General features: G+C 42.5%; 1 protein-coding gene and 1 long non-coding RNA gene across 2 annotated transcripts; one reads left to right on the forward strand and one right to left on the reverse strand.

Annotated features, from left to right (window-relative positions):
- Window positions 1-7,317: 7,317 nt before the first annotated feature.
- On the reverse strand, window positions 7,318-9,634 carry LOC117527914 (apolipoprotein L3-like). Its single transcript, XM_034190420.1, is given in 3 exon segments — window positions 7,318-7,552; window positions 7,555-7,717; window positions 8,782-9,634. Coding segments are annotated over 3 exon segments (831 nt in total). The 5' UTR covers window positions 9,271-9,634; the 3' UTR covers window positions 7,318-7,373.
- A 31-nt stretch (window positions 9,635-9,665) lies between these two features.
- LOC117528227 lies at window positions 9,666-16,722 on the forward strand. The gene is made up of 2 exons (XR_004565709.1): window positions 9,666-9,875; window positions 16,446-16,722. It is a non-coding gene; the product is annotated as an uncharacterized LOC117528227 (long non-coding RNA).
- The last annotated feature ends 5,642 nt before the right edge of the window (window positions 16,723-22,364 follow it).

Here is a 22,364-nt window from a genome sequence, read left to right on the forward strand (position 1 = left end):
ATACTTTTCTAACAGACCTCGTATAAATGAAAATAAAATGAATTGAAAAAATTGAACCCCCATACTCTGCCCGGATGTTACACGTTCCATTAATTTAATACACTCACAACATGTACACAGACACAACATTCACAATTAAATCAAACACATCTCGGTCCTCCTTTAGGTCTGGATATTTTGTAGCCTGAAATTTATAAATCCAAAAAGTTTCCAGTTGATTTGTCTTTGTCTGTGTCCTTTTCTTCAGGACAGTGGGATGTGATCAGTTCCACAGGCCTTTGAGGTGGGTGGGTCACTGTAGTTTTTACAGCATGTGGCAACAAAAATAAAACACAGCACATCACTATTTTCAAAATCATTTATTTATTTAGAATAGTCAGCTCATTTGACATTTTATTGACCAGAGATATACACTTTAAGCACCAAGGTCTCTGGATGATGGATAATTATGTTACCTATGTATAGGTAACATAATTATTATGCAATTCAAACAATATACTTTATGTATTTTAAATAAATACTGTCATTATTATTGATTTCTAGTAATTATATTTTATTAATACTAAATACATAAAGCTGAGGATTATGCATTTCAAATAAATAAGATTAATGAATATGCATCATGTAAGGTTTATTCGGTAGGTTTGTGTTAAAATTATCTAAAAAAGTAAATGGGAATCAGTCATGTAATAAAATTACATAAATCTTAAAATTTAGGGCAAATATTTCTGTGAGTGTACATTTACATTGTCAAAGCAAGTGTTACACAGAGCAAAAAATAAAAATGAAGATGTATATACAGTTAATAATATTCTACAGTAAATAAATGTGTAAACAGGAGACACTTCCTGTATATTTGTTTTGTGAATTGTTTTGTAATTTGTGTCAGAAGCATGGCCAAAGCAGATGGTCACCCCTTTGAGTCTGGTCTGCTTGAGGTCTCTTCCTCAGAGGGAGATTTTTCTTACCACTGTCAGCTGTGTTATTGCTCTGGGGTTAATAAGGTTAGACCTTACTTGTGTGAAGCACCTTGAGGCAACTTTGTTGTGATTTGGTGCTATATACAAGGTCTGTGAGAAAAGTATCCGACCTTTTTATTTTATGCAAAAAAATATATGGATTTGATTCAGATATTTTTACGTCAGCCAAGCTTGAACCTTCGTGCGCATGCGTGAGTTTTTTCATGCCTGTCGGTTGCGTCATTCGCCTGTGGGCAGGCTTTGAGTGAGCACTGGTCCACCCCCCTCGTCGTTTTTTCATTGCAAGGAAATGGCGGAATGATTTGGGCTTTTTTTCCATCAGAGTTTTTTCAGAAACTGTTAGAGACAGGCAGCTGGAAACCATTCGGAAAATTCACATGGCTTTCGGTGAAAATTGTATGGGCTTCACAGAGATATGGAGTAATTGGCGCGGCCCTTCGTGTTTGGGGTACATGCCGGGCCAAACCATATATGTTTGTGTGCATGAGAAGTTTTGACTTTTTTTCTGTGAAATAAAGGACATGTGTTTGAATGTAGAAACCATCTCTCTTTATTACAGAAATATTGAAGCCAAAATGAATTATTTAACAAATCATTTCCTGTTGTGATACAAAATCAAAGCAGAAGACAGCAACCGCCAGAAACCAGACATAATCATCAAAAGATCATTTTTTAAGAAAAAAATTGTGTGTGTGTGTGTGTGTGTCTTTGAACACTGAGTAAAGGATCGTCCTGTGAGACGTGTCCATCCTTGGACAGAGGCAGCATCAGTGTTGTCCACGTGCTTCCTGCATTGCCTGGAGATGTGTCCTGCGGTCACAGGGATGGACTTACTGACTTACTGACAGACTCACAGCATCAATATCACTGAGAATTTGTTGACTGTTAGAATCTGATTTCATATCTTATGAATTCTAACTCCATTATTCTCCAAAACCAGATTCACAACAGCTGTGTCCTTTTATCGGTCCTTGTTGTCGTCCCTCCAGCTCCCCTCTATGCTCACTCTACGTCGTGATTATTCATGTAGGTGAGGACAAAATTATGAGTCCCCCAATAGAATTTCATGTTTTCTTCAAAATACATATTTACTTACATTAGAGACTCTGATTCATGCCTTTGTCTCTTTTTGTTTGGATTATTGCAACACCCTACTCTTTGGTTTACTGCAGTCCAGTATTCAAGGTCTCCAACTGCTTCAAAATGGTGCTAGAACCTTGACTAGAAGCAGAAAGTTTGACCACATTACCTGAATTTTGGCCTTGCTTTACCGGCTTCCTGCCTCTGTGAGGTCTGACCTTAAGGTTTTATTGTTAACTTATAAAATTATTCACAGACTAGGGCCTCCCTATCTAGTCGACCTAATGAAACCTTATGTACCAGCCTGAGCTCTGCATTCCCAGGATGCAGGATTACTATGTGTCCCTAAGGTTAAAAAGAAGTCAGCAGGCCACAGAGCTTTCTCTTATCATGCACCTGTTTTATAGATTGATAAAACAGTCAGATTCTGTAGAGTCATTCAAGTCTAAATTCAGGACTCATCTGCTTTCACATTCATGTGACTAACATATGGGTGTAGTGTCAATCCATTTTTGCTCTCTTGTTATATTGTGTTCTTAAGAATGGAGCAAGTCTCAGCCTCATTATATCTAAATTCTGGGTCTGTTCTTGAAGCATAGGTTCAGCTGCTGGTGACCACATTAGTAGCCTCTTGCTTCTCTGTTGATTTAGTAGTAGTACCATATCACCCCAATAGAGCGCTTCGCTCTCAGACTGCAGGCTTACTTGTAGTTCCTAGGGTTTGTAAGAGTAGAATGGGAGGCAGAGCCTTCAGCTTTCAGGCTCCTCTCCTGTGGAACCAGCTCCCAATTCAGATCAGGGAGACAGACACCCTCTCTACTTTTAAGATTAGGCTTAAAACTTTCCTTTTTGCTAAAGCTTATAGTTAGGGCTGGATCAGGTGACCCTGAACCATCCCTTAGTTATGCTGCTATAGACGTAGACTGCTGGGGGGTTCCCATGATGCACTGTTTCTTTCTCTTTTTGCTCTGTATGCACCACTCTGCATTTAATCATTAGTGATTGATCTCTGCTCCCCTCCACAGCATGTCTTTTTCCTGATTCTCTCCCTCAGTCCCAACCAGTCCCAGCAGAAGTCTGCCCCTCCCTGAGCCTGGTTCTGCTGGAGGTTTCTTCCTGTTAAAAGGGAGTTTTTCCTTCCCACTGTAGCCAAGTGCTTGCTCACAGGGGGTCATTTTGACCGTTGGGGTTTTACATAATTATTGTATGGCCTTGCCTTACAATATAAAGCGCCTTGGGGCAACTGTTTGTTGTGATTTGGCGCTATATAAAAAAATTGATTGATCGATTGATTGATTTATTGTTATCAAAACTAATGCTACCCAATTGATTCTGCTCTTTCTCTGTCTGAGGTACTGTATTGCTGCTGAGACGTGGATGTATGGATGGAGTGTGACCTGCACCACACGCCTGACAACTGACTGGAGCATCACAGAATCACAGTGATGGCTAGAAGTGCCACGGCTAGAGGCAGGATACAAGACTGGTGAGGCTGACGCAACATACTGCAAATCTGGCCAAGAATAGTTTATTAGCCTGCCAAGAACTCTGAAACATTCTATTCAAACCAAGATCTTGGGTTCAGTAGGCTTGGCCTTCAGATTGACTTTGCACCATTATGCACTTTTCTGTAACTGTTTGTAATTCTGTAACTGTGAGAATGGCTTAAGCAGTGGGCCACTGCTCTGAGTCTAGTCTGCTTGAGGTTTCTTTCTCAAAACACCAGGCGGATTTTTCCTTTCCACTGTCTCCTTTGTGCTTGCTCACTGGGGTTGGTAAGGTTAAATCTTACCCATGTGAAGCACCTTGAGGCAGCTTTGTTGTGATTTGGTGCTGTATAAATAAATTCAACTGACTTAGGCAAGTTGGGAACTGTAGTCTCAAAGAAGACAATCACAAGAGGCCTGGACAGGAACGGACAGCGATGTTACAGAAAACCCCACTTCTACAGAGAAGAGGCACCTTCAAGGAAAACCTGAAGAGAGATTTTGCATAGTGTGTCCTTTGGTCAGATGAGATGCAACTAGAGATCTTTGGTCAGAGAGACAGTGCTTATGTTTGGAGGAAGAAGCACACAGAACACGTCTCCACAATGAAACACGGCGGTGAAAGAATTATACTGTGGGTAGGCTTCAGAGCTTCTTACCTGGGAATCTCGTCAAGGTAGAAGAAATCATGAAGAAAGAAGGATACATTAAGATTTTGACAGAAAACCTCAAGTAGTCCCCAGAAAAACTGAGACTGAGTCATCGCTTTGTCCTCCAATAGAACAACGACCCAAAACATACATTGCTTCTGGTGAAGAATTACCTCCAGAAGATTTTGAGAAGACCAAAGTGAACATTACTGAGGGGTCTGCACAAAGCCCTGACGTCCATCCCATTAAAGATCTCTGGGTCGAACTGAAGACCAAGGTCCATGCCAGAAGACCAACAAATCTAGAGGAGCTTGAGAGATTCACCAAAGAAGAATAGACTGTCATTTTTCAGGAGACGTTATGTCTGAGACAACAAATGACTGCAGGCTGTTATCCAGCAAAACGGACACACAGCTAACTGTTAGCATTGGGGGGGGGGGGGGGGTGTTGTTAATAATTTTGACCCTGGTAGTTTTTTGTGGAATTATTTTATTTCTGTGTGCAAAATAAAATAATAACATCCAAAATTAAACTAGGGTGTTTAGAAATGCTGTGTTGAAAATCCCTTGTTCTGTTGAAAAAGCACTTGGGATCATTTTGAAGAAAACGTTAAATTTCATGGGGGCTGATACTTTTGTCCTCACATGTATAAGGCAGTGGTCTCAACCTAATTCCAGGAAGGGTCAAGAGGGTGCATGCAGGGTTTCTTTGAACAGATGGTATCACTTAATCAGTGAAATCACCTGGTGGATTTGGTGGTTACAAAGAAACCTGCACCCTCTTGACCCTTCCTGGAATCAGTTTGAGACCACTGGTGTAAGGCATTGATTGGTTGGTGTTTATTACACATGTGAGGAGTGAATGTGAGGTTCTGGGGAGTAAGTGCGGCTGTTTGATTGTATTTGGAAAAAGAAATCAAGTGACTTCCTGGTGGCTTTTGTGTGTTACAGTGCATCCAGAAAATATTTACAAAACTGCACTTTTTCCACATTTTGTTATGTTACAGCCTTATTCCAATTTTTTTTCTCAAAATTCTACACACAAAACCCCATAAAAACAATGTGAAAAAGTTTTTTTTTTTTTTTTTTAGATTTTTGAAATTTATAAAACAAACAACAACAACAACAAAAAACAACAACTAAGAAATCACATGTACATAAGTATTCACAGTCTTTTCCATGAAGCTCAAATTGAGCTCAGGTGCCTCCTGTTTCCACTGATCATCCTTGAGATGTTTCTACAGCTTAACTGAAGTCCATCTGGGGTAAATTCAGTTGATTGGACATGATTTGGAAAGACACACACCTGTCTACATATAAGGTCCCACAGTTGACAGTCAGAGCACAAACCAAGCATGAAGTCAAAGGAATTGACTGTAGACCTCTGAGACAGGATTGTCTCCAAGCAGAAATCTGGTGAAGGGTACAGAAACATTTCTTCTGCTTTGAAGGTCCCAGTGAGCACAGTGGCCTCCATCATCTGTAAATGGAAGAAGTTCAGATCCACCAGGACTCTTCCGAGAGCTGGTCACCCATCTAAACTGAGCGACTGGGGAGAAGGACCTTAGTCAGGGAGGTGACCAAGAACTCGATGGTCACACTGTCAGAGCTCCAGCATTCCACTTTGGAGAGAGGAGAACCTTCCAGAAGGACAACCATCTCTGCAGCAATCCACCAATCAGGCCTGTATGGTAGAGTGGCCAGATGGAAGCCACTTCTTAGTAAAAGGCACATGGCAACCCACCTGGAGTTTGACAAAAGGCACCTGAAGGACTCTCAGACCAGGAGAAACAAAATTCTTTGGTCTGATGAGACAAAGATTGAACTCTTTGGTGTCATGCTTGAAGGAAACCAGGCACCATCCCTACAGTGAAGCATGGTGGTGGCAGCATCATGCTGTGGGGATGTTTTTCAGCAGCAGGAACTGGGAGACTAGTCAGGATTGAGGGAAAGATGAATGCAGCAATGTACAGAGACATCCTGGATGAAAACCTGCTCCAGAGCGCTCTTGACCTCCGACTGGGGCGGTGGTTCATCTTTCAGCAGGATAATGACCCTAAGCACACAGCCAAGATATCAAAGGAGTGGCTTCAGGACAACTCTGTGAATGTCCTTGAGTGATCCAGCCAGAGTCCAGACCTGAATCTGACTGAACATCTCTGGAGAGATCTGAAAATGTCTGTGCACCGACGCTCCCCATCCAACCTGATGGAGCTTGAGAGGTGCTGCAAAGAGGAATGGAGCAAACTGCCCAAAGATAGGTGCACCAAGCTTGTGACATCATATTCAAGAAGACTTGAGGCTGTAATTGCTGCCAAAGGTGCATCAACAAAGTATTGAGCAAAGGGGGTGAATATTTATGGACATGTGATTTCTTAGTTTTTTTTTTATTTTTAATAAATTTGCAAAAATTCCAAATAGACATTTTTCATGTTGTGAGTAGAATTTTGAGGAAAAAAATGAATTTACTCTATTTTGGAATAAGGCTGTAACATAACAAAATGTGGAAAAAGTGAAGTGCTGTGAAAACCTATGCACTGTGTTGAGAATTGTGTCATGTTTTGAAAAAAGTATTTTATGAAATTGAAAACTGAATCAAAGGCTGAGAAAGAGTTTATGGTTTTACAGATATGAGCATGATTTAGATACAGATACGTCACAGATAACGAGCGCTAAATTGCTAATTGCTTGTCAATCACAATCTGTTAATGCCGAAGATTCAAAGTTTTAAAATACAGATGCTGTCACTGCGCTAAATTCCATTATGATCTTGATCATTAATGTCCTGTTTGTCAACCTCACCTATTTCAGTGTTTCCTCCCACAACTTTGTGCTGTCAGGTGGACAAACCCTAAATCAACAATACCCTCTAGTTTGTGTATTTGACAGATGCAATCCTCACTGTGCACTGTGGTAACTTTCAGGAATTGTGTGACACGTAGAATTTGTGTGTAAAGGGTTTAACACATTTCTAAAGAGGAATTCATATGTTTCTTTAACTTTGTCCATATATGTCTGTCCATGGAGATCTCATTCAGTTTAGATTTTGAGGGGCATCATATGTTGTGGACAGAGTAAAGACCACTGAGACATTTTATGATGTTGGACTACATTAATAAAGAGGACCTGAATCGAGAGAATGAGGATTACCTCAAACACAAAAGTGGACATTAACAACTACTGAACAACACACGACTCATTTTTTTCATTCGTTTCATCCACATTATTGTCTGGAAATTTTACTTTTGTTTCTCTGGGATTCTTTTTCTTCCATTTGGGATAAAATGGCATCTCCAGTATAGCTTTGTTCCTCTCTGACGTCAGCAGACACTGGCACAGGGAAGCATGGATCTTTTCCATGAGTCCATCTCGGAACGCCAAAGTGCAGATCTGGCTCGGATGAACTGGGACACTTCGCTCTCAATGCCTTTGGCCAAGCTGATGCTGTCTTTGCAAATAAAGAAGACATCCATGCCAAGGAAGAAAACATTAAGTGCAATACTGGATGGCATTACCCTGACCTCTAGTAATACTGTGAGAAATCTTGGAGTCATTTTTGATCAGGATATGTCATTCAAAGCGCATATTAAACAAATATGTAGGACTGCTTTTTTGCATTTACGCAATATCTCTAAAATCAGAAAGGTCTTGTCTCAGAGTGATGCTGAAAAACTAATTCATGCATTTATTTCCTCTAGGCTGGACTATTGTAATTCATAATTATCAGGTTGTCCTAAAAGTTCCCTAAAAAGCCTTCAGTTAATTCAAAATGCTGCAGCTAGAGTGCTGACGGGGACTAGAAGGAGAGAGCATATCTCACCCATATTGGCCTCTCTTCATTGGCTTCCTGTTAATTCTAGAATAGAATTTAAAATTCTTCTTCTTACTTATAAGGTTTTGAATAATCAGGTCCCATCTTATCTTAGGGACCTCGTAGTACCATATCACCCCAATAGAGCGCTTCGCTCTCAGACTGCAGGCTTACTTGTAGTTCCTAGGGTTTGTAAGAGTAGAATGGGAGGCAGAGCCTTCAGCTTTCAGGCTCCTCTCCTGTGGAACCAGCTCCCAATTCAGATCAGGGAGACAGACACCCTCTCTACTTTTAAGATTAGGCTTAAAACTTTCCTTTTTGCTAAAGCTTATAGTTAGGGCTGGATCAGGTGACCCTGAACCATCCCTTAGTTATGCTGCTATAGACGTAGACTGCTGGGGGGTTCCCATGATGCACTGTTTCTTTCTCTTTTTGCTCTGTATGCACCACTCTGCATTTAATCATTAGTGATCGATCTCTGCTCCCTTCCACAGCATGTCTTTTTCCTGGTTCTCTCCCTCAGCCCCAACCAGTCCCAGCAGAAGACTGCCCCTCCCTGAGCCTGGTTCTGCTGGAGGTTTCTTCCTGTTAAAAGGGAGTTTTTCCTTCCCACTGTAGCCAAGTGCTTGCTCACAGGGGGTCGTTTTGACCGTTGGGGTTTTACATCATTATTGTATGGCCTTGCCTTACAATATAAAGCGCCTTGGGGCAACTGTTTGTTGTGATTTGGCGCTATATAAAAAAAAATTGATTGATTGATTGAATACAACGAACCATGGCTGCATTTTTGAGGACTTTAGCTGCACAGGCAGCATCAACAAGTAAATCAATGCCTCTTCCAATAGTACCAGTGTTAGCCGCTACCTTTGCTACTCCCACAGCCACTGGTCCGATCGGACTTTCTTCCATTCTTTTTTCAGCTTCAGTGTACACCTCCTCCAGGCACCTCTGGAGAGCCTGTACATCCTCCATGAAACTCTCAAAGACCCCATTAGATTTTTTTGTTTGCTTACGATTGACTCCGATCTCTGTGACTGTGGTTACAGCACCATTAACAGCACTAGTAACACCCAACCCAACCCCAGTCATTGTCAAAGCCAACGACACTCCTGCTGTGAAAGGAATCAACGCCAAACCAACAATGGAAAGCACGCCACCGACTGCACTGACTGAGCTGCCTGCAACACTGGAGATCTTTGCGCCCTTCTTCATCTTGTCGAGTTGAACAGCGCTCTCCTCCAGGTCCTGTAGAAACTGGAGCATTCTGGGTTCTCACTGGCAGAACTCATTGATGAAGGCGCACTGAGACTCTTCAACCTGGAACATGAAGCCAAGTCAAAAGTGCTGATCCAACCTGTGAAACAGAAGGATTATAGCAGAGCTACAGAGGCAGTGTTTCTATCTTTAAAAAAAGTTCTTGTCAGTGTTCTGGATCTGTTGAAAAATTGCATGATATGAACTATATGATACTACTAATGATGGAGTTTCTGTCATCATCTAATGCTGAGGTTCAAAAGTGCTATAACTGCATGTTGATGCTCTCTTGTGCTGCATTAACATGTTGATGTTGTTTTCATTCTTCAGTCATAACAAGATGGAACATTTTCCTTGTTGAATGATCCTTCAGAGATTTAGCTTCATGCACAGTTTTCTATTAAAACAGGAAGCTCTGGCTCTGGTAGTTGCTTAAAAATGCTGTCCACCCCTTACATAAGAGATACAGAGATACAGGAAATAGAGAGTTTATTGGGGTTCAAAATCCTAGGTGGTGTCACGCCAGAACTGGGATCCGCAGATGGTACATGCTTTGGCTGTAGTTACCTGAAGTCCCCGGGTCAGAAAGGTCCTGTACAAGTCATGCTTCTGCTGTAAGTCCAGTGAACCTGTGTAATTTATTTGTTTTGTTGTGTGAATGAGACACTGTGTGGCTGGCGGCATTTTGAAGCAGCCTGAAGTCCACTGAATCACACATTCACAGACATGTTGCTGTATTTTACTTGTGATTTATGCAGAGAAGCTGAAATGATTAAGTAAATTATGTGATTAAGTGAATTCTTTGTATGCAAGGCTCCACCACACTTTAGACAAAAATAGTTTTAAGATGAAGAGGGTCTGCGTGGGTCATCAAAACAAATATGTATGCCTTCAAAGTACATTCAAACTGATTACAGTGTGATTAGACATGGGAAAAATATATAAATAAAAAGAGAGACAGAACACAATGCAGAGGAAAAAAAAGGAAAAAAAATAATGTGACCCCTTCTCATGTCCACAGACAAAGCAAGTAAAATCAGGTAAAATCAGGGGATAAATTGTATTAATTATCAGGGCTTCTTAAAAGATTGCACTTTGACAACTGATTTCTTGTGGGAACATTTTCGTTCACAGATGGCGTTTACATGTTTACAGGTACCCAGTGGCGGTTGCCCAGCGTATTGAAGGTCGTCAGACCTGCGCCAGTCCAAACATTAACGGGGAATTCATAACAACACATGGACAAACAGAGAACGAGCGAGAAACCAAAACATATTTTTCTCACCCATCGCATAGAATTGACATTTACACACTAGAGGTTTGAAAAAGGACAAAACCCCTTTCTATAAACCTTTCTTCATCTGCAAATTGAAATCATAACTTACCTGATATTTTTAAACAAATAAAATAACATGGAAATTAATGTGTACATTTAAATTTTAACCAGAAAAGGGGACACTGTGACTAAATGCAAAAAGAAATGATCTGTTATTAACTGCAGGGTGATTGTAAATTAGATTTTCTTAATATGACATACAGTAGTGTTCAGAATAATAGTAGTGCTATGTGACTAAAAAGATTAATCCAGGTTTTGAGTATATTTCTTATTGTTACATGGGAAACAAGGTACCAGTAGATTCTCACAAATCCAACAAGACCAAGCATTCATGATATGCACACTCTTAAGGCTATGAAATTGGGCTATTAGTAAAAAAGAAAGTAGAAAAGGGGGTGTTCACAATAATAGTAGTGTGGCATTCAGTCAGTGAGTTTGTCACCCACCCCCGACAGTGGGGATTTTCGAGTTGACTGGGCCTGCGTCCATCACCCCTTGTTGTTCATTCGGCTGCTCCCGGTTTTGTTCGGGGTCGCCACAGCAGATACAGCCAGATCCGCATTGGTAATTGGAACAAGTTTTACGCCGGATGCTCTTCCTGGCGCAACTCCAGTTTTACCTGAAGAAACACATACAGCTGCTGGTGTTCCAAAGAGGTATCCCATCCAAGTACTAACCAGATCCTGCTCTGCTTAGCTTCTGAGATCTGACGGTATCAAGCTGCGCCCATGACCCCTACGTGGCCTAAACCCTGGAGACAACGCTGGCCGTCACGGTCCAATCGATTGTCCCTTGTTGCCCCTAAAAGTCACAGGGTAAAGGCTTTTCCCAGCCTGGTTACTCGTTCCAGTGAGGCTTTATAATTTTTCTGGTCTTTGTTTGACAAAGGCCCGGAATGGGCTACCCAGGCCCATGCGCTCAGGGTAAAAATGAACTGTGCATTGGCAATCCTACTGACCCTGTTTTTAAGGAAAAAACACCACACAAGTAAGTCCCTTCGGCTGCTCCCTTGTTTGCACTAGGGGTCGCCACAGCAAATCCAAGGTGGATCCGCATGTTGATTTGGCACAGGTTTTACGCCGGATGCCCTTCCTGATGCAACTCCACATTACATGGAGAAATGTGGCAGGGGTGGGATTTGAACCCAGAACCTTCCGAACTGAATCCAAGCACATTAACCACTTGGCCACCACTCCTGCTAGGAAAAAACACCACAAATTAAATTTAAATTAATTTCAATGGATGCATTAACGCACATACCAGCAAACAGACGGCATGAATAAAAAGAAAAAGAATTGATTCACAAATTATTCATTCATAGTCATAAGTCATCAATTCATTAATACTGTTTATCCAATTTATCCAATTCAGTTGTTAGAGTAAGCTGTACCCTAAAATCTCCAAATACTACTATAATCTCACTAGTCCTGTCTAATGATCATATACTGGGATAATGACAGTAACTAAGACAGCCCTGACTGCTGGAAAAAGGGCCCTGTCATCAATTATTCAATGGACAACGTTAGCATAGGCCGATGGTCTCTTTGGAAGATGGGATGAGCCATTCCCTCCTACAGCAAAGTTACACCTTGAATCACATTGTAGCCAGGCACTACATTAACACTATACCATCAAATAACAATAATGAACCTGATAAAAAACAAACAAACAAACAAAAATAAAAAAAACAACAGCAACAAAAAACACCCACCAGTGATGACTGATGAACAGGGGGCAGCCCCTGCAGCTATACCCATAGATTTAGATTTTCTAGTTTATCCTGCCCTTTTAAGCAGAATGCTAATGATCCGTTTTGGAAATAACTGACTGAAAAACAGGAAGTTGTCAGGCAGTGGCAGCTGGTCAAAAACAGTCTTGGTGGGGCTGCTGTGCCAATAGATTCCCTGCCTTGTCCAGTACAGGCATTCAAGTGAACAGTCAGAAAATTACTACAATTCCACAATAATCATTTCATGTCCTTCTCAAAATCAGCAATTTTACAGATAAAGTTAACTATTTACAGCTATATTAGGCCCCATTTCTACTTTGGAAAGGAACAGTATCAAATACAACACTCAAGTTCTTGAGCAAAGAACATTTCACCATTTGACACCAATTACACACATAGTAGACCAAACTGTACTGAACTGACATTATATTCAGACAAACAGATCCTGGGGTTCACAGTGACACTGACCTTAACAAAATAGAAAATATCACCAAATTTACACTCTTTCAAAATATGGAAAAATTCTTCAATTGACAAAAGAACATTATGTACATACGGCAATGTTCACACCACCTTCAGAGAGAGAGAGAGAGAGAGAAAATGTTTGTGTGTGTGTGTGTGTGTGTGTGTGTCTGTGAGAGAGAGAGAGAGAGAGAGAGCGTGTGAGAGTGTGTGTGTGAGAGAGAGAGAGCGTGTGAGAGTGAGTGTGTGTGTGTGAGAGAGAGAGAGAGTGTGTGAGAGTGAGAGTGTGTGTGTGTGTGTGAGAGAGAGAGAGTGTGTGAGAGTGTGTGTGTGTGAGAGAGAGAGAGTGTGAGAGTGAGAGAGAGAGAGTGTGAAAGAGAGACAGAGTGTGTGTGTGTGAGAGAGAGAGAGAGAGAGAGAGCGTGTGAGAGTGAGAGTGTGTGTGTGTGTGTGAGAGAGAGAGAGAGCGTGTGAGAGTGAGAGTGTGTGTGTGTGAGAGAGAGAGAGAGAGTGTGTGTGTGTGTGTGAGAGAGAGAGAGTGTGAGAGAGAGAGCGTGTGTGTGAGAGTGAGAGAGAGAGTGTGTGTGTGAGAGAGAGAGCGAGAGAAAATTAAGGTAATATTTTGCATGAACATTACTGAGTGGAATGGAGGCAAACTAAAGAAGCTTGAAAAACTTAAATAACTTAACTAATAACACCAAAACCTTTAAATTAAATTGGTTAAAATTAACAGTGTAGAGGACAAAGCAAATGAAGTTTACAAAACCACTTAATTAAATGTGTTGCTAAACTTGGGTTTGTCTGACTATAAGTGTCTTGTGTGAACTCAGTGGCTGAGTTAGAATTTCTTTAAAAAACATGCAAATTGCTATTTTAGTGTTTTGTTTTGTTTTTAAACTGAGCAAATAATTTATTTTAGAGTGTGGAATACTCCAAAGAATATTTCACTTCTGTGAACTGATCCTCATAACGTGTAAAGTGAAATCAAAATACCTGCATGGCTGCAGCTTTGAACACTGTTACAAACAGCCCCGGCCTCCCCTATTACCATTCTAACTGGTCTGCTGTCCCAATAAAGATCACAGCTTTGACCCCTAAAACAAACAAAAAAAACATCACTCATTCATTTTATCTTAAGTTTTCATCCTCGTTTCCACACCAGGAACAACATTGGGGAATAAATCCGAGCAGCTCGTCAGCTGAGCTGAAGTGGATCCAGAGGAGTCAGTTCGCAGCTGGCAGAGGTGGATGCGCTTCTTTCTACCCCGCAGTAAAGAGCGCAGATCAGCAGCCTCCGTGACGTGTGCGCGCTGACAGTGTGAATGAAGCCTGACACGGTTTATAACGAGTCAGACAAACGTCTCTCCTCCAACCGGGATGTGCAACTGTCATTAAACCACGAGAAAGATCTGATGTGCGCACCTCCATGCGCCTCCAAAAGGATCCCTGCCAAACTTTGGTGTCATTGATTTGATTAGTTTTGTCATTGATTTGATTAGTTTTGTCCCGTTTTAAACCTCCGAAGAGTTCTTCAACTTACTCCAGCAAAACACACGGAGACAAAATAAAAATAAATAAATATAACCCAAACGTCACCATCATCTCTTCCTGACTGACTGACAGCAGCAGCTGCAGCGTCACGTGTATCACTGACTGTAATCTAACGTTTCCGCATTTTTGTAGCAAGGGCTAAAATTCCGGCGCCCCAAAGCCATTAATTTTGCCAAACATTTCTTAATTTTCCCTAGCAACTACATACAATTGGTTATTTCGCTGCACTTCAAGGGCGCTGTTGGAGTTATTCTGTAGATACACTGTTTTATTTTATCATGCATGTTTTGTGTTCTCTGCTCTGGTAGAATGTAGTTCTCTCTGCTCTGATAAAGTGTATTGTACCGGTGTGATGGGTGAAGGTTACTTAAGATATGTGACATGACGTGTTTCTGCAAGTTGTGGTATTTCTGTGTGCACGCTAAGCTCTTTTTCAGGACATGTGAAGATGACTCAGGCAGGATGCAGCCGTAAGCGGAGCAGTGAGATAAAGAATAGAGAATTGAATGTTCCAACCACAGTGTGATTATGATACATTAGTCCTTCTGTCAGAAGAAGTGTGATTAATCGTTAGATGTCTTAAACACATCTTAATCGAGCCCAAGATTAAAAAGGTTCTGAACGTCCTGAATGTATTGTGCAATCAGCGGTTCTGCTGCAACAGCTCACGCGCTATCACTCTTCCCCTTAGGAGCTGTACCGCCCATGTACGTATGTAGGGAAGTCCTAAATAAAAAGAGCGGGAGCGCAGGCCAGACTTTAGTGTAGCTTTGGTGTACAGCCTGACTGCACTCCTCGCGAGCTTAAAATTGAATTCTATCTCTCACTTGTTTTATTGCCTGGTTGTCTCTTCCTCTTATCAAAGACACAGTATTCTAAACCCGACAGGCGCTTTGAATGAGCGCCCAAGACGAGGAATGATACGTTCTCTGCTTCTGTTGGTGGAAATGCACTGTTGAATGAGAGTCAGCTGGAGGAAGTGTTGTTTTAATCATTCATATTACATGTAGGCACATACTATTAAGTAAAACTGACATTGATAATACTTTTTAAATATATATATATTATTACTTTTCCCCTCCACATCTAGGAGGGCAGCGCCCGAGCGCCCCCTATGGGCCAGCCGCCACTGTTGTCAGGTAAAACCATCACCCACAGTCCAGACAAAAAATTATACTAGCGGTTTGCCAAACGCACTATGTCCGTCGCAACATAGTTAATCTAAACTAGTTTGATCCCTAATTAATTCCATTATGTAGTTAAGAGACTTATGGAAGTGGGACTTCTAACTGAATCACTAAACTAATAGTGGGATATTCATCGCGACAAAGCATTCAGGCAATCACAAATTGTTTTCTTTTTCCAGAGATATTATTTCCCCCACATCATTCATATAGTCCAAACTTAAAAAAGCTCATTCCACAACTTATCACTATTATTATTAGTTATTCATGTAACCTTTATTTTGCCAGCGGACAGTCATTTGACAGCTTGTTGTATCTCCCGAACGCTACACAAGGCAGTCATGCAGTTTCCCACCTGTAGGTGATAGATCGCATTACACTCTCTCACAGAAAACAAAAGGAAGAAAATGAATGGGAATGGATACACAGTGATTTTTCAACATTTTAATCTTACTTTTGTATGTACCTGATGCTAATCACTAATCTTAATGTATTGTTCAACAATTCTTAATTGTTTAAAAACTGATTAAGCTGGTTCAGTCATAATGCTGATTGGACATGTAACTGTTTGATGATTTACTCCTTCACTTTGATGAATGTGAGGATACATGTGTCTAAAACCACTTCATATGACGCTTGATGTCTTCCAAATTATTAGAAACTAATTCTGCTTTCAGCATTGCAGTAACCATACAGTCACATCTAATGTGACTGTATGGTTACTGCCTAAAGCCCGTCAACATTTTGTTTGAAGTATTTTTCCTACCAAGATTACTTGGTAAATCTTTCAATTAACTTCTTTTCAATTTCAGATGACACTTTCATTGCTTAAGAACACAACTTATTAAAATATTAAAATGTTGGGTGGTGCTTCTTGGATATCACTGATTAAAGAATTAACATGAATATTTTGTTTCATCAGGAACGCGAACGGTCTGCGACCTTCTACAGTGAGAATGTGTGCACCCTGACCACATGTCCTCCTGGCCATACGGACTCAGCTGAATTATTCCAGGAGGTATTACGGCCTGACTGCAGTGATAATGCCTGTTATGCTGAAGCCAGTTTGCACAGAACTGATGACCTCATTTGTACAGATGGTTAAAAAAAAAAGTACTTTGTGATACTAGCCTTCATAAAACTGATGTCGGACCACAGTGATCACTGGTGAATCCGATCATAGCAAAAGAACTACAGAATGCAAATAAGGGGACTTTGTTGTAAGTTGTAAGTAGATATGTGTAAACAAAAAAAGGGATAAATGATGAAGAACAATCACGCAGGAACACACATAATACATCTTTAACTAAAAAATCAGACAGACAGAAATTACGATACACATTATGATACAATAAATATACGTTACCTTAAATAGTTTTAAATGAGTTCAACACCCTGGAAAAGGGTTATTGAAGGTTGCCCCACTTTGCCCCACTAACAAGATCTTTTAGAGAACAGACCTATAAGGGACCATTTCAATGGCTACATTGCCACTGCGGAAAAACTTTATACCAATTTCCTTTAAATAAATTCTCCTACAATGATGACAATACAAGCAATATGGCTTGGGGTTTGATGGTTATTTATTAATTAGACAATTCCGCCTGCCATTATTGACATAGTCAAGGGTAATACATGTAGCGATACAATGTGTGTTAAATGGTAGTGTGAAGCATCTAGTATGTTGGCTAAGTGTATGGGTGCTTGTCACCTCTTGCTTTCAGCCCTCACCACTGGCTAGCACCGCTGTGTAACAGCACTGTGAAAAGAGAGCCAAGTGCGTAAGCCTCTCCCACCAGTGCATTAGCCTCTCCACTACAAGCCCTTTGTAGTGCCTTCACGCGGCAACACATGTTCACTGGGTTCCTTGCAGACCCAGGCTAAACTACAAGGAGGAGGTTTGGCCCCGAAACATGCAACGTGCAGGCCCACTGGTGTGTGGACACGCCCTGGTGTTCATGATCCAACCCCCCAGCTATGGGCAAATAGCAGAGCAGAGGGAGCCCTGTAGTCTTGGCTGACCCTCCCTCTAAAACAAAACGAAGTTTGACTTTGGCAGATTGAGAGGACGAAATCTCTCGACACGTTCAACAACGGGCATGAAGGCAGTCCCGGCAGAGTGCTGTGGAGTGCGACTAGGGCACAATGCCACCAGTAAAACACCACTGGCCATCCACTGCATCCCGGCCCATCCCCGGCCATCTTGATTTGTATCTTGCTGCCGGGTCCAGATGTGCAAAAATCAAAATCAAATTTATGAAATTAATATAGTGCCAAATCATGACTAGTTGCCTCAAGGTGCTTCACAAATATCATTTAAAAGTCAGAATAAAATGAATTAAGATTAAAAACACAATCAAAATTGAAAACTTAAATAAGTAAAATAAATAAAATAAATAAAAGGAATAAAAGAAGACATAGAATTGTAGAAAATACTAATGATAAAACAGGGAAAAAAATGTATGTGTTATGTGTCGACGCGGATTGAGGAGCGAACCTGCGTCAGACAGAACCCAGCGCTAAAAATAACCAGAAAGCGGTTCCAACAACAAAAACAATTTATTTTTCACCTGTGCCTAAATAAAATGTACAAAACCAAAACCAACGTCCTTCTGGAGGAGTGACTGCTGGCACGCTCTTCAGCGCCCGCAAGGAGAGAAGTCCGGCGCTCCTGGACCCACTACCACCAGACAAACACCCCCCAGGTGGACACGACAAACTGACTCTCTGTGAAGCAAAGAAGATGTGAGGTAAGTCAGCAGTTACAACAATGTCTTTCAAAAGACACACGCTATCAGCAACACATTCAGGTCTGTACTTTTTATCTTTATGCAAATGAGCAGCTTCTCACAACAAGTGGAGGATCACTTATCCTGCACGCCACAGCAGTGAGAAGCAAGCTGCACAATTCTCATCACAATTCAAGTATACTGTGTAACAAAACACCAAGTTACTATCAACAATTAGTCAAATACTTAATTACCTTTAATGTGTGCTGACAGCATGTGTCCTCACCCTTCCTTGCTTCACGGCTCGATGTGTCAAACCCAGGTGCGGTCCTCAGTGTCTCACAAACGAACATCACAAGGTAGAGTTCCCGGCAGTTCTGCTTGAATCACACATGCCTTAAAAGCAGAACGCCATCCAATTATCTGCTTCAGCTGAAAGTCTTTAAGGTTGCATGTGAGCACCAGTCACAGGTGCTTCACATGATGTTGATGAGGGTGAGGATTCTTCAGCCAGCACCTTCTCCACAGACAAATCAGTTTCCATGCCACCTGAGGAGCAAAGAAAAGAAAAGAACACCAAAACATCCAGCCACACCCCCCAACACACAACAGTATGTTTTCAATCTAGCCTTAAAAGTCTCCACAGAGTCCGACTGTCGAGGCAGACATTGAGGCAGGTTGGGGGAGTCTCTGTGACGCCATCTATGCTGCTGCCTCAGATGTGTTAGGCCCTGTCACCCGCCAGCACCAGGACTGGTTCGATGACAACAATAAGGCCATCCAAGCCCTGCTTGAAGAAAAGCACAGAGTTCACAGAGACCTCCTCAATGATCCCTCCTCTACATCCAAGAAGGAAGCCTTCAGTAACACCAGAAGAACTGTTCAGTGTGAGATGCGCCGCATGCAGGATGAGTGGCTCAGTAAGAAAGCCGACGAGATCCAGGCCTATGCTAACAAGAAGGATATAAAGAACTTGTACAGTGCCCTCAAGACTGTCTACGGTTCTACATCATCTGGATCACCCCCCCAGTGCAGATGGGAACACTCTGATCACAGACAAGGAGAAGATCCTGGAGCACTGGGCGGAACACTTCCATGACGTCAACAACTGCCCATCCACAATCAACGAGGAAGTTATTGTCAGGCTGCTGCAGGTCTCCATCAACCATTCGCTCACCAATCCCCCAACCGAAGAAGAGGTGGTGAAAACCATCAAGCGGCTGTCCAAAGCACCAGGTGCTGAATCAGTCCCCGCTGTGATCATCGCCTCTGGCGGCCACCATCTGACCGAGCGCCTGACAGAGCTGTTCAGATCTATGTGGCACCAAGAAAAGCTCCCCCAGGAACACAAGGACACCTCAATTGTCCACTTCTACAAGTGGAAAGGAAATAAGAAAGCATGTGGCAACCACAGTGGCATCTTGCTACTTTCTATTGCTGGAAAACTGCTTGCCAGAATCCTCCTGAACTGGCTCAACACACATCTCGAGCAAGGCCTGCTACCAGAGAGCCAGTGTGGCTTCAGGAGTAGACGCAGCACCATGGATATGATATTTGCTGTGCGGCAACTTCAAGAGAAGTGTCAGGAGCAGAATGTTGGTCTCAACATTATCTTTGTGGATTTGACCAAAGCCTTCGACACCGTCTGCAGTGAGGGATTGTGGATGATTATGGTTGAGTATGGATGCCGACAAGTTCATCTCACTGGTCCAGCAGCTCCATGATGGCATGTATGTGAGAGTACAGGATGACAGAGAGTACTCGGAACCCTTCCCTGTGACCAATGGCGGAAAGCAGGGCTGCATGCTGGCCCCTGCCTTGTTCAGCATGATGTTCGCTGCCATGCTCAACGACGCCTTCCGGGATGATGATATCGCTATTGAATTCAGGTACCAGACTGACAGGAAGCACTTCAACTTGAGGAGGCTGCTGGCCAAAACCAAAATACAGGAAGACACTGCCCGTGATCTTCTCTTTGCTGATAGCTATGCATTGAATGCCAGGACACAGTCGGAGATGCAGGATAACATAGACCTGTTCTCCTCAGCATGTGATGACTTTGGCCTCACAATCTCCACCAAGAAGACCGAGGTCTTACACCAGCAACCGCAGGAGCCACCTACATAGCGCTAACCATAATGGTCAATGGACAGAGACTTGCTGTGGCTGACAAGTTTGTCTACCTTGGAAGTACCCTGTCATGCTCTGCCAACATCGATGAGGAAGTGGACTTCAGGATTGCCAGAGCCAGCACAGCCTTCAGCAGACTCCATGACGGAGTCTGGGAGTGACGTGGACTGAGCTTGCAAACCAAGCTGAAGGTGTACAGTGCCGTGGTACTTCCTTCCCTACTGTACGCCAGTGAAACATGGACTGTCTACAGTCACCGTGCCAGACAGCTGAACGCCTTCCACATGAGATGCCTGAGAACATTGCTCCGCATCAAATGGCAGGACAAAGTTCCAGACACGGAGGTTGTCAAGCGACCTCAGATGGACAGCATTCGCGTCACACTCATGTGCTCCCAGCTTCGAAGGGCTGGCCATGTACACTGCATGGAAAACAACCCACCTCCCAAAGCGTCTAATACTATGGGGAGCTCAAGGAATGGAGGAGATCTTGTGGTGGACAGTGAAACAGCTATAGAGACACCCTCAAAGCATCCCTGAAGTGCTGTAACATCCCACCTGAATCCTGGGAAGAAGTTGCACAAGACCGTCCTGCTAGGCATGCCTCAGTCAAAACAGGCGTAGTGGACTCTGAAGTAAAACACATCCAAAAACTGCAGCAAAAGCGACAACGCTGGAAAGACTGGTCAAGCTCCCTTTCCCAGCCAGACATTTCGTGCCCACACTGCAGCAGAAAATTTAGAGCGAAGATTGGCTTGGTTAGCCATCTAACCATGTAGCCTGGACATGCCAGAACATGTCCTGTGAGGCTTCATCACGACGTTGCTTTGCACCATGCGGCACCACCGCAACACGCAGAATTCCTCTGCTCTTCTTTCCATGACAAAAACTCATGTAACAGTGGAATGTGCCGCTCATTTCCAAACTGGACACTGTGTTTTATCCGGGACGTCGTCTGACTAGCACAGGAATTGCGGAAGACGTGGACATCAGCACTTTTTCGGCACATTGAGACAGACGTGTGGAAGAATTCCGCGCGTCGCGGCGGTGCCGCATGGCGCAAGGCAACACCGTGATGAAGCCTCACAGGACATGTTCTGGCATGTCCAGGCTCATCCACAATTTCTCGGATACTCACATGACTGAAAAGCCACCGAAAGCCACCTGAAAGCCATCTGAAAGCCATCCTGTGAGACCAACACGGAGGTGGTTTTGTGCCGCGCCATGAACGGCTCTGTGGCGAATCTCTCCTCTTCTCTTTCCATGAAAAAACTCCTGTAACAGTGGAATGTGCCGAAAAAGTACTGATGTCCACGTCTCCTGCCATTTTTGTGTAAGTCAGACGACGTCCCGGATCAACAAAGCCTTCACGTTGGAAATGATCTGGTTGATTCAGCCTGTCGATTGGCGCTCGGAGCGCGACATGCTCTCAGCAGCTGTGGGTGGTCTTTAAACCGGCTGGAGCACTCCTTAATCTGTGTAATCCCCATAAAATCATCCCTGAAAGCCATCTGAATTTTCCGAACGGTGTCCACCTGGAGGTCTCTCACAGTTTCTGGAAAAATTTGTTGCTGCAAAGCTCCAAATCGTTCAGACATTTTATTCGCAATAAAAATCCGACGAGAGGGGTGGACCATTGCTCACACAAAGCCTGCTCACAGGCGAATGACGCAACCGACAGGTGTGAAAAAACTCACGCATGCGCATGAAGGTTCAAGCTTGGCTGATGCAATCACACGTGATTCAAATCCATATGGTTTTTGAAAAAAATAAAAAGGTCGGATACTTTTCTAACAGACCTCGTATGTGTTGTTTTTGCTTTTATTTTTGTATTACACTTTTGTCTTAGGTGATGTGACTTAAGGTCATGTCAGCAGGGGGAGTTGTTATGTCTCATGGCTTATTTGCTACTTTGATAACTTCATATAATGCTAATGATAACATATAATAATACTACTAATAACATGATATCATCTTATACAG

This window comes from Thalassophryne amazonica, chromosome 16 (genome assembly GCF_902500255.1).
Source record: "Thalassophryne amazonica chromosome 16, fThaAma1.1, whole genome shotgun sequence".
Classification (NCBI taxonomy): Eukaryota; Metazoa; Chordata; class Actinopteri; order Batrachoidiformes; family Batrachoididae; genus Thalassophryne; species Thalassophryne amazonica.